The sequence below is a fragment of the Rhodofomes roseus genome (genome assembly GCF_022264815.1).
Source record: "Rhodofomes roseus strain CIRM-BRFM 1785 chromosome Unknown C8Q71scaffold_18, whole genome shotgun sequence".
NCBI lineage: Eukaryota > Fungi > Basidiomycota > Agaricomycetes > Polyporales > Fomitopsidaceae > Rhodofomes > Rhodofomes roseus.
In genome coordinates this window covers 1-16,025 of record NW_025952974.1, presented here as the reverse complement: position 1 = coordinate 16,025, position 16,025 = coordinate 1, and the positions used below count along the sequence as shown (strand labels likewise).

At 54.2% G+C, this 16,025-nt stretch overlaps 6 protein-coding genes across 6 annotated transcripts; 3 read left to right on the top strand and 3 right to left on the bottom strand.

The window, feature by feature from the left end:
* Positions 1–505: 505 nt before the first annotated feature.
* Positions 506–1,582, bottom strand: C8Q71DRAFT_874965 (uncharacterized protein; the record flags this gene model as incomplete). The annotated part of the gene is made up of 5 exons (XM_047928377.1): positions 506–823; positions 878–1,030; positions 1,094–1,108; positions 1,160–1,248; positions 1,303–1,582. 5 exons carry the CDS (start codon positions 1,580–1,582, stop codon positions 506–508), a joined length of 855 nt encoding a protein of 284 aa, XP_047776117.1.
* Positions 1,583–2,035: 453 nt separating this feature from the next.
* C8Q71DRAFT_725625 (uncharacterized protein) lies at positions 2,036–5,020 on the top strand (the record flags this gene model as incomplete). The annotated part of the gene is made up of 7 exons (XM_047921709.1): positions 2,036–2,678; positions 2,760–2,783; positions 2,931–3,238; positions 3,391–3,439; positions 3,884–3,931; positions 4,079–4,430; positions 4,477–5,020. 7 exons carry the CDS (start codon positions 2,036–2,038, stop codon positions 5,018–5,020), a joined length of 1,968 nt encoding a protein of 655 aa, XP_047776116.1.
* A 5,390-nt stretch (positions 5,021–10,410) lies between these two features.
* Positions 10,411–11,393, bottom strand: C8Q71DRAFT_773066 (uncharacterized protein). Its single transcript, XM_047924447.1, has 4 exons — positions 11,293–11,393; positions 11,200–11,243; positions 11,013–11,138; positions 10,411–10,951 (listed from the first exon to the last, which is right to left on the bottom strand). The coding sequence occupies exons 1-4, from the start codon at positions 11,357–11,359 to the stop codon at positions 10,559–10,561; spliced, it is 630 nt and encodes a 209-aa protein (XP_047776115.1). The 5' UTR covers positions 11,360–11,393; the 3' UTR covers positions 10,411–10,558.
* Positions 11,394–12,104: 711 nt separating this feature from the next.
* On the bottom strand, positions 12,105–13,000 carry C8Q71DRAFT_773062 (uncharacterized protein). Its single transcript, XM_047924446.1, has 4 exons — positions 12,862–13,000; positions 12,771–12,814; positions 12,575–12,703; positions 12,105–12,518 (listed from the first exon to the last, which is right to left on the bottom strand). Exons 1-4 carry the CDS (start codon positions 12,989–12,991, stop codon positions 12,156–12,158), a joined length of 666 nt encoding a protein of 221 aa, XP_047776114.1. The 5' UTR covers positions 12,992–13,000; the 3' UTR covers positions 12,105–12,155.
* A 128-nt stretch (positions 13,001–13,128) lies between these two features.
* C8Q71DRAFT_874963 (uncharacterized protein) lies at positions 13,129–14,548 on the top strand (the record flags this gene model as incomplete). Its single annotated transcript, XM_047928376.1, has 6 exons — positions 13,129–13,476; positions 13,529–13,772; positions 13,828–13,845; positions 13,904–14,133; positions 14,187–14,312; positions 14,363–14,548. Coding segments are annotated over 6 exons (1,152 nt in total), but the record flags the coding sequence as incomplete, so codon positions are not given.
* A 470-nt stretch (positions 14,549–15,018) lies between these two features.
* On the top strand, positions 15,019–15,937 carry C8Q71DRAFT_860169 (uncharacterized protein; the record flags this gene model as incomplete). The annotated part of the gene is made up of 4 exons (XM_047927759.1): positions 15,019–15,249; positions 15,299–15,542; positions 15,607–15,624; positions 15,690–15,937. 4 exons carry the CDS (start codon positions 15,019–15,021, stop codon positions 15,935–15,937), a joined length of 741 nt encoding a protein of 246 aa, XP_047776112.1.
* Between the last annotated feature and the right edge of the window lie 88 nt (positions 15,938–16,025).

The window sequence follows — 16,025 nt, the reverse complement described above, 5'->3', positions numbered from 1 at the left end:
CATCCACAATGATAAAGTTAAGGAGATGCTTGTGAAGCTCCTGAATGGAGAATAGTGATGCTGCAGCTCATGAGCTGCCTTGAGCTGAACTGATTGATAAATCAGCTCAAGGCTCGGCTCAGGCCAGCTCAAGGCATGACATTTTGGCTCAGTCCTGGGCGTCAATTAGCTTTTCTGACTCAGCGTGAACCAGCTCTGCGGGCCTGAAGCGGTGGCTCAACCAATCTTTTGTACGGTAACATCAATATAAAATCACTGTTACCGTGATCAGTAACATCATTTACAAAAATGTTACCACTGTGATCACTAAATTGTTAATGTAAGTATCTCACACTCAAGGCCAAATGTTGCATTCACAGAGGTGATTTATTGCATTTCAGACGTGACATTCAATATACTTGTACAGAGACGTGGTATGCATGACAAGAGACACAATACGTGACATGGGATATGTGATACAGAAGACAACAAAGCCAGATGCGAAGCTATGAGATCAACAACACTGTTAAATGATTGAAAATATGTCATCAACAGCAAGATCAGTGTGGACACTCAAAACCGCCTCCTTCTCAGCCAGCAGATTGTTGACCAGGTTGCTCAGGCTCTGCAAGTGCCTCATGAAGGACAGCCGGTTCCTCTTGATGAGGTACTTCAAGACTTGCAGGGCCTCCATGAGCTGGGCACCGATGTGATTGCACTTCGGGGTGTCCGTGTCGGCACTTGAGGAGAAGAGGTGTTTGCACGGCACTAACGTTGCCTGGATCGGGAGGTAGTCCATGGTGATGCGCCACAGAATGGGCCACTGCTTCTTGACATTTGGGTTCTGTCTAATAGTTAGCTACCAGTGATAAAACAGAAGCGTCAACTTGGTACTTACCAACCAGTAGACCTTGGCCACCCACTCTGCATACTTGCGGTCCACGGAGTTGGCTTCTCGCTGCCCTGGTGCCGCTGCTGCACCCGCATGACGACCAGTGTTGTATACACGAAGCCCGCAAACCTTGTCATACACCCACTGCATGCTGGGGTGCTGTTGTCACTGAGGTTGGACAGGAGGAGCAGGGGCTTCAACATTGTCCAGGAAGTACTTCACCTTGTACTTCCTTATCTGACAGAAACTTTGTCAGTTATATGACCGGTTGTAAGAGAGATCACTTACCGTGCTCTTGATGAGCTCCTCGGAGTCCTGGATGAAGTCCTCGTCCCAGTGTTCCCTGATATGTTCCATGCAATACAGGGGGTGGATGACTGCAAAAGTGGAACACATCAAAGACAGTACCAATGATTACAGAAAGCACATACACATCACTAGGATGTACACATCTGTGTCGTCCATCTTCTTGTAGTGCTTTGCAGCCAACTTGAGGCTGCCCTTGATGGCTCGCCTGTATTGAGGCTTCACGCGGGCCTGTTGCTCCCAGTCCTGCATGAACAGCTCGAAGAGTGGGATGACCTCCGTGAGGAGCAGCATGCTGCTCCCCAACATCCTCAGCTGTTCGCAGCAGGGGGGGATAACAGTGACAGCAAAGCAGGCAGTGGCTCTGATGAAGCAAGTGACTACTCTGAAGAAGCGGACAGCCATTCTGAAGGCTCAAGGCCCCCATCCAAGGGCAGTGCTTCACCTGTGCCCCCTGCAATGGAAGCACCACCAGCTGCCTCTGATTTTGTCCCACATCGTACAGACAAGCTGGTGTACCAGGACAGCATCAATACCTACCACTACGACAGCAACCGTTGCTACCATTGGGAGCACACTCACCAGAACCACGGGCTTTTGGATGCATCCAAAGGCTGCACCAAGTGTACCTGCGCAGTTCTGGGCTACTTTGGCCTCGATATCCACTTTGAGGCTGGCATCACCATCTGCTGCGCCTGCAAGACAATCTTTCCACTTGATATGCTTCTTCAGCATCTGATGCGCCAGCACAAGAAGCGTGCAGGAAAGTCAGCTCTGGGCGACAACTTCATGCACATTGCAAAGAAGGCCCTTGACCATCTATTTGAACACTACTCCATGGCGAGGACCCTGCCCAGCATGGCAGGTCTGAAGGAGGTCTTGTACACCATCTCTTCTTTCCCACTTGCCGTGCTCAAGCTTCAATGCCCGTTCTGCTTGAACTGGTACAACAGGCAATATGACTGTGGAAGGTCTGTACCACTCCCCAGATGGAAAGAGGACCCCATGCAGTTTGGCAACATCACCGCCCATGTGTACCAAACATGCAAGGCTACCATTCCATTGCCAGTGCATGAGAACCGTATAAATGCCATCAAGCAGTTGAGCAGTACCCCTGCCTGCTGGGTGCTCAAACCTCGCAAACGCCTTGATGCCGCTGTGCTGGCGAACTGCTACCCACCTATTTCTGGAGACTTCCATGTTCTGCTTTGGTCCGCCGCAATTGGCGACAGCAGCGCAGCGCTGCTGCCCAAGCAGGCAGGCTCTAGCTCTAGCTCTGGCTCTGCTGCCACCTCTACCACTGCACCAGAAGTGCCGCTGCGCGCTCCAGCTGGCCACCCACCTCCCCCTCCGATCCCAGTGTTCTCAGCTTCCCACATAGCAGACGGACCACCTGCTTGCTACGCCACGCTGGGATGTCCTCTGTGGCTCAGCAAGCTGAAGATACTGCTTGGCGTTCTCCTTTCACTTGCTGCACCACCAGTCACCGCAATCGTGCCTGGTACTGATCAAGCACGCGCGGACTTAGAGAAAGGGCTTCTTTATGTTGCTGCATGGTGTTTTTGCTACTTGCCATTCTCAGGTGCGGAGAGCGCTAGTCCGCACGGTCAGATAAGCAGCACAGTCCAATTCTGTTTGTGCTGGCAGAGGTGTAATAATGCACATTTTAGCGGCAAAGCCAGATCAGCGTACCGGAATGTTGCCTGAGCTACCCTCCTCCACTACCGGGCCATGTTCTATAAGCTCTTTGCAGTTTTGCTCCACGCTCCGGAGCTTGCAAAGTGCGATCCACGGCTCAAAGCCCTTCTCAGTGTTCTCAACCTTGGAGAGCTGCGAGCAGCCCGTGATGCCCTGCTTGCGGCCGTGTCTCGCCTAGGTGAACTGGGGCCTGCAGCCACAGCAGAAGACCTCAAGTGCATGCACGCCTGCTTCCACAACTTGTCGAAGCAGGTTCTCAAGTCTGAGTTAAGTGCACAGCAGACAGTCTCTGGGCCTGTCGATGTCATCCTTGTACTGTCTGCCCTCAAGCTTGACGGGCGGTGGAATCCTGACCCTAACTCGGTGACCCATGCCTGTAGCGCATGGCAATACGTTCTCCACTCAATCTCCCTTCATGACGCTGTGGAGGAGAAATCCGGCCGGATGCTGGAGCGACGTGTTCTTATTTTTCTTCACTCTCTTAGCTGTGTTAGCTTATATTACTTTGCATACAGACATTACCCACAATACAAACCTCAATATACTATACCATTGACTCTACCGGTGCGCTCGCGAGGAACCGGAAGGCGGGGGCGGAGGACCGACCGTAGGGCGAAGGTGGGCAACGTTGAGCAGAGTGCCGCACCTGTCGGGGGCCAAGGTCGCAAACGTCAGTAGCACCGCTCCACTGCTGTCAGCCCCATGCTGAGACCATGGTCCGCCGTCCGAAGCCGGAAGGGGAACCAACGAACATTGTCACCTGGGCGGGTGTCTCATACAGTACTTTCCTCATTCGGTAATATTCCTTCCCGATCTGTCAACAATTGCTTGCCTGTCACTCATTGCCTTTCCTTTCAAACTTACCTCATCTCCCCTTCTGTCATCCTTTGCTCCATAGTTCCTTCTCGCTCTCGTTGCGCTGCATGTACTTATAGAGGGCCACATCACCCATTCTTGCCAGAAATCGTATCCCCCAGCTTCTCCCCTCTCGCTCACGCACCCTTCAAGGTTCGGCATGGACGAGCGACTCGGTGTTGCGCGTGCACCTCAAGTCGAGTCAGTCGAGTAGTCGAGAAGATTAGATAAGTATTTGTTTGTTTCCACACGGCCACACTACTTTCTACAGACCATCGCTCGCCATCCTGTCACTAGCCCGAACACCGTTCTCTGACTCTTCTGAACACCTGCACTTGGAGCTGTCAGTATGCATGTCGGCACCACGTGCACGCTTTCTCTCCCACAACACCCGGCTCTCAAACGACAAATTGACCAACTTCGAGTTATATATGGTGCCTACTGATGCTGGCGAGGAGCAGGCCACCCTCGAAGCTGATGAAGGTGGTGAAGGAGGAGGGGCTGATGTCGCTGACGTTGATGAGGACGAGGATGAGGAGGATGAAGTTGGCAGCAAGGGGGATGAAGAGGAAGGCGGCAAGGAGGATGAAGAGGAAGGCGGCAAGGAGGATGAAGAGGAAGGCGGCGAGGAAGATGAAGAGGAAGGCGGCGAGGAAGAGGCAGAAGGGAATATTCTGCCCCAAACAGACCAGCTGTTGTCGTAAGCCTGTTTTTGCTCTCTGTGATCTGCAGCTGATCGCCTTCAGTTATTTGAAGGCTAATATTCAGTGGACTTCACCTTTGCCCACTGACAGCCCGGGTGATGACAACTTGCCAAAATCGACTGTGGTCAATCGCATGAAGGCAACACACACCACAGTATACCTCCCTGCACTGAATTATCCTAGCCGGATGCAGCTTGCCCAGGCCGACAACAATGGACAGGTTGCAACCCTGCAATCTCACTCGCCTGGCTCCCAGACAGTCCCCATGCAGAGCTTGCAAGGCGCTGCAACATTTGCTGTGGCCAAGCTCGCTGCTTTGCTGAATAAGCTACTAGAACCCTGTGGGACGTCCTATGGCGGGCTCTGCATTCCCCGCGAGCTACTAGTTGACAACACCACTTCTGCCGACAGCTTCTTGGAGTTGCATGATATTGCCCAGCATCTCGATCCTCTTCATGACAGTGCTATGGAATTCATTTGGTCAAAAGTTTGCAAATGCCATGATTCCTTTGATGACACTGCTCTGGCCCTCTTCCTCGCCGATGATCTGGAATTCCAGCAGTTCCTTGCTGCCAGCCAGGCGTAAAGGTCATATTGATACATCAGGAGACTGTAATTACAGTACGGCCGTGATACATGTACGCCTGTAGCACAAACGAGGCCTGTCAATGTATCACAGAATACATTACAGATGTAGCTGTAATGTATCAAAGCACAGTGTGAGCATGTGCTTGCACCGCGTGGCTGACTCACCGCTTGTATGCCTATATCTGGCACAGATCTGGCGGGTATGATGCACCTGCCCCATTCCGCACGGCCAGTGGCACGGCGCACAGCGCACGGTTCTGACGCGGCTATATCCGGCTATGCACGTGGCTTGACCGCTTGAACTGGCAGCACGCGGTATGCGGCTATACGCGGCATTAATATTACATAAGCGTCCAGTGACGTCTTGCTTACAATAATGCTTGTATTTGCTAATATATAGGAATTCCGACCAGCTTAATAGAAACAAGGATGAGTATGGATTTACAGAGGCATTGGTCTAGAATGTGAGGAGCAAACGGAGGTGTAGTGGCGCGCAGCGCCGTTGACCGTTACCGTATTCGGTATCGCCGAGGCGGGTAGATCGAGGTAGATCGCGGTAGATCGCTTTAGATTGCGTTAGCGCCCATCGCTCGGGGCAGTAAAACATGACATGGAGGGTCGGGCAGGCTTTGTATTGAACAATACAGCCAGTCATAGCTTCGTTTTACCATACTGTATATATACTCTCCACATTGTGCCGACAGAATGAGGTGTTATGCTGTAGATCGCATCAGATCGTGGTAGATCGCGGTAGATCGCGTTAGCGCTCATCGCTCGGGCCACCCTCCCAATAGAAAACATGACATGTAGGATCGTGTGGGCTTTGTATCGACAGAATAGAGCCCGGTATAGCCTTGTCTTACATTACTGTGTCATATTTTCACAAAATCTCATCGGGAGATTGAGGTGTTGTCACGGCCACTTGACGGCGTAGTGATATGCACTTCCTATTGTACAATTGAGTGTGTTCGAGCATGAAACCTTGACTGTTGGTTGCCCATTGGTATTCTTCACTCAAATATCAGTCAAGTAAGGATATTATAGTGTATGTGACCCATCTCCATGACTAAACGAAGTGATTTAACCGCTATGAGTTCCAAATGAGTGTTGCAAAATTTGCGCTGACCGTTATTCGCTTCCTGATTGGCTGAGCGATCCCTCGTTCCGCTTCGGCCATACCTTGTGCGTACATTGCACATATTCCTGAGCGATGTTATCCTCATTTAAGTTTTTACAGCTATACAATCAGTTTCCTGTGTGTTAATGTCAGCTATTGCTATGTCCATGGCCAGAATACAATTGGTTTGTTGTTTCTGCAGGGCGCGCGCCACAATGCTGCCAAATCGGGTAGGTGCTCTGGCGGTGGCGCCCAGCGCCTAGCCGGCTTGTGCCGTGCAGCCCGTGCCCGAGCCTGCCACGTGGCCCAGACTGCCGGCTCGTGCTGTGCCTGACTGCGCCCGCCACGCGGCCCCGAGCGTGCCCACCACGCGGCCCCAAGCGCGCCTACCACGCGGCCCCGACCGCCCCAAATATCACGGAACCGCCAGCGCCTGGTTCTGTCATCGTGGCACGCGATCTATTGCGCGGGCACTGATGAGAGCGTGTCGACCCATTGAACGACTGCTGCCCTCTACATGCACGGTTGCGTGCCATTTCGACGTGCAGCAGGGTGCCCAATACAGCAAGAAGCAGAGCAATCTGATGATTAGTAATCCAAACATATGGTAAGTGCCACATTGGGCTTGGATCTGTGATGTATGAGAGATTCCAGCTGTGATACATCACGGGATTCCTAATTAGGTGTCATCTGTAGAGCACAGTCATGTATGTATCACGGCTGTACTCTAACTACAAGGGTTTATGTATCAGTATGCCAGCTCCAGGTGTGCCAGCATCCTATTGACATGCAGGAAACCCTCCGCGCGGATTCCAGCTCTCCAAGATGCACTATCTGAAACATGACGGCTGCCTCAGAAACCTCTATCTGATGGGTAAATGCGCAGTTCTCTGTGTTCCTAGAGCAAAGGGACACGCAGGTGCCACGCAGCCATCACTTTGGGCCTTGCCCCATGCCATATCCAATGCGCTGGTCACCTATCTTGGCTCTGTTCGTCCGATCATTGCAGCCCTTCTCATGGAAAGGAAGGGTTTTCTCACCCACATTCTTGACACACACGTCTTCATTACTGCCACAATATTGCACCCCGCATTTCTTTGCTCACCGTGGGAGTGCAGCAACATCAACAGAGCAATGGGCAAAACACTGTGCGAGTTTGGTGTGCCCTTCATGCTCACTGCAGTGCTTATGCGGCAGCTTGTGCCTTTCATTGTGGCAAAGCACCTACCGCGCCTTGCCAGGCTGGAAGCAGAGCACTCACAGGGCAGAGCGACAACAGCTTTCAACAGAATGGCTGGCCACACCAACCAAACCGCAGCAGTGAACTACGGCATCAATGCCGATGTGGTCCACGCTGCATACAACCTCCCCCCTGTCCTCGTTCAGCACTTCTTTATGATCTCGCGTGCCTGGCAAGACTTTCTGGGCATGGAGGAACTGCCTGCAGAGTGGCAGGACTTGCGCAGCTGCACGTCTTCTGCGCACCAGAGCCAGAGGCTGCGGATGGGGTTGGACCGGGCGCACATTCTCGTCATGACTAACTACCTGTTTTTGCTAGGCAGCAGTGCAGACAATGTCAAGCAGAAGGTTTCAGCAGTTAAGGCCAACCACCAGTATCTTCGTTCCGACAATCCAGTGAGTAGCATTGCACTCTTGCGCTGCACTGCTAACATCTCTCTCAGTCAGATCTGGGAGACGGCACCCTCAAAGAGGTAGCAGTCATAATGCTATGGGGAGAAGCTCAACCGCAACTGGATACTCCACTTCCAGTTAGGGGGTTTCCTGTTGACCCAATTGCTAGTGCTGTAATGCTTGTGCGTGTTTCCTCATTCCGTGCTTTGTGATATAGGCTTATGGCTGTGGCACAGTTGAACATTGCACTTAATGAGTGGTCAAGTGGCTCATATCAGGATGTTGGTTTTTGCAAGCTCAGGGAGGACCCTGACCTGCAGGGCTGGTGGCAGCACAGGCTGGAAAGCACAAAGGGCTATTTGGCGGGCATCAGGGAGAATGACGGGGCTAAGTGGATGCACTTCAGCCAACAGGTAAAAAATGCAGCAGTGCTGCCCGCTCCAAGTTGCGCAGTGGGCAGGCAAGCTTTTACTGCAGTAGCTTTTGAATAGACACCAACTGGCAGTGTTCTACCATTTACATATGGATGTCTACACCTCTGTTACCACATTGATCCTGGCTGGCCATGTCTCGGGTGCATGTGTCACTTAGCGGTCTCCCCTCTGCTTCCCCAGCAGTGCTCTGTAGGACCTGGGGCTCTTGAGTTCCCATGCTGGATGACGTCCACCGACATACCGATGACTTGCTGTCGGCGCCGTTTTGGTGCAGCAGGGCCTGCACTGTGTGCTTTTGAGTTTGGCTCCCTCCATACAGGGTATGGAGGAAGGGTAGATTCTTAGTCAATGAAGGGTAGTGGTATTAGGTGTATGCAACAAGAGTATCGTCTGGAAAGACAAGTCTATGTGAGAGCAAAATATGGAGAGTTCCTTCTGAGCCGTTTGCCCAAGTTCAGAGCCTCTGAGTCTGAATCCTAGTCTGTGTCCGAGAGTGGGTCCTACGTGTCCTCTCCCGCTCCCTCTCCCGCTCCCTCTCCCGCTCCCTCTCCCGCTCCCTCTGCCCTGCTACTTATTCCCCTTCAGCCAAGCTCACGTGCCCCTCCTCCTTCAGCCAAGCTCACGTTCCCCTCCTCCTTCCCTAGTTATATACTCCCTGTAGAAAGGGGGCAGACTACAGCAGCAGCAGCTGCTGCGGAGACCTGCAGCACCCAAAAGCACCTCGACATCACCATCACCCGGTCTTATTAGGCCCGCATGCCGGTATGGCTTGCCGGCCTAACAAGGCTGGAAGGGCCATTCCCCTCTATCTGCCAGTTTGCCCGCGGATTGCCTCCTTTTACGGTAGTACCCCCTCCCCCTATACAAGGTAGTCGTCACCACCCTCAGTTAAGCCACCGCCAGCGTGGCCCGGCGTTCTCCGCGGCTGAGCGCCCCGGCCCAGACTCCCGATCGCCATCACGCGCGTCGCCACCGTCCCGCCACGTGCCTCTCGCCACGCGCCCCCGCTGTCCCCAACAACGCCGACGACCTGTTGCCCGTCCGCGACAACATGTAGGTCTTTCTTGACCGGACTTTTTTGTAATAGTAGTACTATGCCCCCACATAATGAATCCATTATACCCCCTTCACCTAAGTCCAGGGGGGGTCAGCGTGCCCTCAGCTTGCCTTATATGGTAATTCCTTTTTGGGCCATTACCATATAAGGCAAGTGCTGACTTCGGGCCGCACCTACATGTCTCAGGGGATCTCGCGCGGGCGCGCGAGATCCCCTGCGCACCTCTCAACACCAGTTATGCGGACTGCGTCAAGACCAACATCCAGTACTGAATGTCAGGGGTCTGTGCACTGGCGCGACATCCCCTGGGACATATGCCAGTCCCATGTGCCATGCACGCACCACGCACCATGTGTTAGGGGATCCTGCGCACCCGCGCGAGATCCCCTAGAAAGGGTACGCGCGCACGACACATCCATGTACTCAAACATTGTACACATACAGTCTCCCAGGGGATACTGCGCACCCGCGCAAGATCCCCTAGAAAGGGTATGCACGTATGAAACCTTCATGTACTACTCACACCTCGTACGCACATGGGCTCCAAGGGGATCCTGCGCACCCGCGCAAGATCCCCTGGAAAGGGTATGCGCGCATGACACATCCATTTACTCAAACATAGTACACACAGTCCCCAGGGGTGCGCGAGATCCCCTACAAAGTATATGCATGTATGATACCTCCATGTACCCGCACAGCGTACGCACATGGGGTCTCAGGGGATCCTGCGCACCCGCGCGAGATCCCCTAGAAAGGGTACGCGCGCACGACGCGTCCGTGTACTCAAACGTAGTACACACAGTCTCCCAGGGGATCTCGCGCGCGTGCGCGAGATCCCCTCAAGCACATGTCAGCATCGCAAACCATGCCAATAGGTTCCTCAAAGTAACCTATTGTCTCCGGTACTGCGCGCACCATGTAACAGGGGATCCCACCCTCCCGCGCAAGATCCCCTTGGAGGAGTACTGCGTTTTGTAGCATGCGCACATACATTATTGGGATTCACGCGAGTGCGCAGCAACACCTCACTTCCCAATGCTCGAGAACATAATGCACGCACATGGTCTCAGTGTGCATGCACATTGCAGCCGCAGCATCTGAGACACGATAACAAGCTGTCAGATCAATCTGATCGATTGTGTGTGATGAAGTGATCGGTTCTGAGCGCTACAGATGTCCGTACATAGACACACACAAGGCTATCGCTAATCTGGGAATTGCCGATCACACCCCGATGTCCCATGTACAAACGACAGATCCGCTCAAAATTAGACAGAGATACAGATACTAAGATGCCTAGGACATGAAACGATTCCAGTCCGCGTTCAATTCAATCTCTAACATGTCCGCAAGGGCGATCGCTTCTGCCTCCCTTTTGTACAAGCCCATGTACTGGTCCATCACTGGCCATAACGTATCCATGAGGTTCTGCTCACATACGATCGCGTCGAAGCGGGCGCGCCGCTCATCCAAGTAACGCTCCAGAGCCTTAGGGTCCCAAACTTGATCCACGCGTATCACGAGTTGAGTGTCAGCCTCACAGGTATACGCCATGCGCTTGCCCATGAGCTCTAGTACCCTACCCGCGTACGGAGCCGCGAATTTGATGAATTTGGCCATGAACTCGGCCGACATGTACTCGTGCGGGTTATTGTCAAACGCGGCTCTCATCCTGTGCGGCCACGATGACTGCCGGTGCAGGCACAGTTAGTCTGAGGGTTACCCAGATACCGACATGATGGACACTCACCGCTACCGTGCACATTATTCCCAATCCGCGCGTCAAGCACTGCTCGCATGTCTCCGAGTTTGGACGTACGTCGCAATTGGCACTGCGGTGGAAGATGCACATTGCACACCGGTCGGCGCCATGCATCTGTAGGTAGCGAGTCAGCCCTGGACGCCACTGAGTACCTACAACTAGCAGGGGTCCATACTGATTTTGGCTGTTCACGGCGCGGGCACGCTAAGTATTCACCAGCTTGAGAATGGTCAGTCCGCTACTTGGAATATAAATGCTCGGTACTCACCGCTGGCTTCGCACGTCGTTCCACTACCACCGGCAGACACACTTTGGGGAGTGTTGGAGCTGGACATGGCAGCGACTTGAGAAGAGAAGACAGCACCTGACATACCGAGTGCTATGTTTTGCGTCATGTGAGTTGTGTGGCGGCGGGCGCTTCCTGCGGTACGAACCTCCGTTCGGCCACGGTGAGCAGTATTGCATTCACACGGTAATATCAGTGGTTGCACCCCGGTATCCGCATTGATGTCGCGACGTTGTATTGCGCATGCGCAGAGTCCTGCGCCAATGCGCCTATTTATACAAGTGGCAATATGCGCAGTAGTATGTACTATGCGGTGCGCATCCTTGGATTGTTGTTCCGAGCCTGAGGAACATTGATTGATATGGCAGATCCATGAATGCATGGACGCGCAAGCTCACCATGAACGAGCAGGGATCATCACCGGCATGATCAGTGCAACGTGCGCAGATCACCTCATGTGCGCGCACCGCGCAGTAGGTTGCGTTTGACGCCTGACATTGTATACATCGTTCGCTCGCACGACGCTATGCTAACCGTGAGTTTGGACGCGTCTGTCATGGGACATCACCACGCACCACGACCGTCACTTCCCGTCGCATGCGACTCTCTGCTGCGCATGTGGCGTGTCAATGCAACCGGTCAATATCATAGCTGACATCAAGTTACCGGTGTGTTGCGGCAGGTTTATCGCAGTCATCGGAGTCGAACAATGAGTACAAGTGCCGCCGGCCACTGCAGCATATCTGATAGATCAGATGCGGGAACGTGCGCGGGGCGCCACGCATATCCATACATAGACACACATGATCTTGATTTGGATTCCACAAGAAGAAGTATGTACTCTACTAGTAAGACCATACGCAAAGTCTCGAACGTGCCTCCTGACGTGCGCGCTGCTCTCTGAGCCGTTGTAACAAGCGCCTGTAACTTCCATCGTATGCGTATAGCATGAGCGTCATTGTTTTGACCGCTCTCCAACTATAGTAAATCTCAAGATACTCCGTCTTATCGCTCTCGTAGAGCGGCGAGAGCGGATTGGAAAGACGCGGGTATACTGTGTGGTGAAAGTGTTCATAAGCGTGCGCATGGCGCGCGCGCTGGGCTTCCCATGCGTGTAAAACCAATTGCAGATTGGCCATGAAGTGGTGGCTGAGGTAGTAGGCTGGTTCACTCTTGACGCGCTGCCACATGCGTGCCCTCGATGGTTGCTGCCCAAGCGCACCTGGTCGGTGCTATGTTCATTGAGAAATGCGATGCTCACCACGGTCACGGTACACAGTATCTGGACGCCCAAGTCAATGCATTGGGAGCAGCTCATAGAGCCCGGAAGCACATCGCAGCGAGCATGCTGAAGACATGCGCAAACTGAGCATTTCTCGTGAGCCGTAATGTACTGCCACGAAACATATGTCAGTAGGCACAGCGGCGGAAACAGTTATGTAGAGAGGACAAGTTCGCACGCTGGAAATCGACACCGGTTCCGGTGCCTGTTTTACATCTCCTTCTGAGCTTGGATGAGTGCGAGGCGCGGACGTTTGGGGAATGTCTTACCTCGGTTGCGTTGCAGTCCTGATTTGGCACTGCCCCACCCATATATGAACGGTGATGCATACATGGTGAAGTTGGTACAGTTGAAACCGACGATGACGCCCGGTATCATCTTGGAGCGCAAGGCAAACATGCGTAGCCCACACACGGTCATGTGAGACACGCACGCGAGCGCGACACTTGGGCGGCCCCTGGGGACGCGATCATATGATCTGTTGACGCGTACAGTGGTAGGCGCTTGTTGGTCCACTTTGCGCTTCATCGTTCCGTTGTCGCTTCTTTCGGCATCTTTGCCTGCTCTCGCCGCGTTCATCAATCTTGGCAACACCGCATCACGCGCTTGTCCACGCCCGCGGGCCCATCGCATCTCTACACGCAACACCTACCATGGTCGGCACATGGACGGAGAAGCATACGCAGAAGTACTTTCGGGCCGCGGTGAAGAAACGCGTGGATTTCATCGGCACGCGCAAACATTTAGAGTTCACGGACCAGGTGCCGCCCACGCACGAGTGGACGGCTGAGCTGCTTGAGCAGTTCAACCGCAACCTGCGTGGTGTGTACAATGGGCCTTTTGACTGGGAGACGACGGAGGTCCTGTTGATGAAGTACATCATGGTGTGTCGCGTGCTCACAGTGTCTCGGATGATCTGAGTCAAACGTGCGTCAGACGGACGACCTCTTGAACTCGCTCAAGAATCTATCAAAAGACGTCGCGCTGCCTCACCTTGTGCGGCTCGTCCTGGACTGGGCCTGCTGGGACCCGCCGGAGGAGGGAGCGTGGCCGCCGGGCTTGAGCATGCGCCGCTACTTCATGAAATGGCGCCACTGCGAGCCGCTGAACTTCAAGTCGGACACGTCGACCGACGTCGACATGGAGCAGGCGGCCAACGCTCTGCTGGATATGTGGATCGGTGAGTGCATCACCGTGTTCGTGTGTGCGTGCGCTCACTGTGTCCCGCTGGTCAGCCAATGACCGTCTGTATGGTACGTTTGTTCCTCTTTGGTCGGTTGTGTGAGTATGACGATTGGCGCGCATGTACAGCGGACACACCTGTGCAGTATCGCGAGGCGGAGGATGTCCCTGGGGTGACGCAGTACAAGTTGAGGATGCAAGATGTCACGGACGAACAGCGACGCGAGGCGGCGGAGGCGTTGGAGGCATACCTGAACCAGGAGTGGCGGTGCGGTGCGCCGTTGCAGATGAAGGCCTGGATCAAGGTCAGGTCGTACAAGAGGCCAGAGAACCTGCCTCCGGCTGAGAACGACACAGTGGTGAGTTTACAGGGTTGTGCTCTGCATTTGCTGTTGATGCGCTAGGTGACCAGATTCGCGGGCCATACATGTGCCTACAATGCGTCAAGGCTTGCATCCTCGAATGCCGTGTTCCAAACGATACCGAATTACCCAAGTGCGTGTCGTGCCGTGTGCGCAAGATCAAGTGCGCCTATCAGGTTCGTGCGCACAGGATATCTCTGGCACAACAGACTCACGGGACAGATAGACCGAGCTGGTTGATCCGCGCGCGGACCCAGCCTTCTTCAACCCGCCCCGCGCGCTATCCAAGGCATCGGTCTCTCAAGGTTCCAGTGCAGGTCCGTCGTCGTCTGCTGGCGCGTCCGGCAGCGCGAAGCGCACAGCAGACACGTTGTCTGAGGAGGAGAGGGAGGTGAAGCATACCCGGTCTTGAAGGGCGTTTGTGCGTGACACTACTGTAGTATCGTGGTAGCACTCCGTTTAATGCGAGGAATTAGCAATCTGTTTCTTGCAAATACCCGGACTATTACATTGACACGGCGCCGCTGCCTGATGCCATACGCGTGCATCCACACCTCCGGTCTCAACGTTTACCACGTCTTGAGTGCGCATCATCCGTACCAGGTGTGCCCACAGTGGCTTCGGAACACGGCCCGCGGAACACGGTCATATGACGTGGCCAGCCATCTGTGCGACGCGCTCAGCGTCTAATTCGGACGGCCGGTGTGGCGTGCGCGCTTGACCTGGCTAGCATCCCGTCGGTCAGATTCTACCTCGCTCTTGACTGTTTCTTGCCTACGCGGCCTCGCTTCGATCTCACTCTCTCGCATTCCTCGTCGCAGCCCTTGTACCTACACTCGACCTCAACATCTGCCACGTCGGACAAGCCGCCCACCGCCCAGCATGGTTGGCCCATGGACTTATGAAGACACGGGGAAGTACTATCGCGAGGCCGTCAAGCGTCGGCCCAGTTTTAGCGGTAGACGGGATATGTTACAGTTCACCGACCGGCTGCCGTCCACGGACGACTGGACATTACCGGTGCTCTTACAGTTGAACTGCACGTTGCGCGTGCTGTATAATGGGCCGTTCAACTGGGACGCTTTCAAGAAGATCGTCATGCAACATATCCTCGTACGTCTACATGACCTTTTGGCCAGAACGTGTGATCTGACTTGTTCAGACAGACGATGTTCTTGATGCGCTCAAAGCGCTGCCCGAGGACGAGCAGATTCCGCACCTCGTGCAGCTAGTCCTTGACTGGGCTTGCTGGGACGCACCAAAGGAGGGCGCCTGGCCGCGGGATCTCAGCATGCGGCGTTACTTTGTCAAATGGCGCAGGTGCGAGCCGTTCCACTTCGAGGCGGACACGCACACCGACGAGGACATGGAGCGGGCGGCGGACCTTTTCCTCGACATTTGGATGGGTCAGTCCCCGGGTTGTATACTAGTGTGCCCGCTAACCGTTCAGTGTACATTGTTGTTGCACAGCAAACGATCGACTGCACGGTACGTGCATGCTTGCGGTTTGTTTTGCCGCTTTGTGTTGACATACGGCGCACCCCTGCCTGAAGCGGCAACCCCGGTACAATTCGGCGAGGAGAAGGACTTCCCCGGCTTCACCGTGTACCGAGTGAGGGATGAGGCTGTCACTGACGCGGAGCGGCTTGCAGCAGCGCAATCGAAGGAGCTGTACCTGAACCTGCAAGCGCGAGGTTGGGCGCCTGAAAGGATGGATGAACCACTCCAAGTTGGAGCGTCGGTTGCGCGGCCTGCAAAACTGCCTCCGCCCGCGGGCGACATCGTGGTGAGTTTCTCTTGATCTGCTCCTTACAACGCTCATGTGCTGGACGGCCAGATTTGCGGTCCCGGCATGTGCGCGCAATGCATCAAAAAGCGTTACCTTGAGT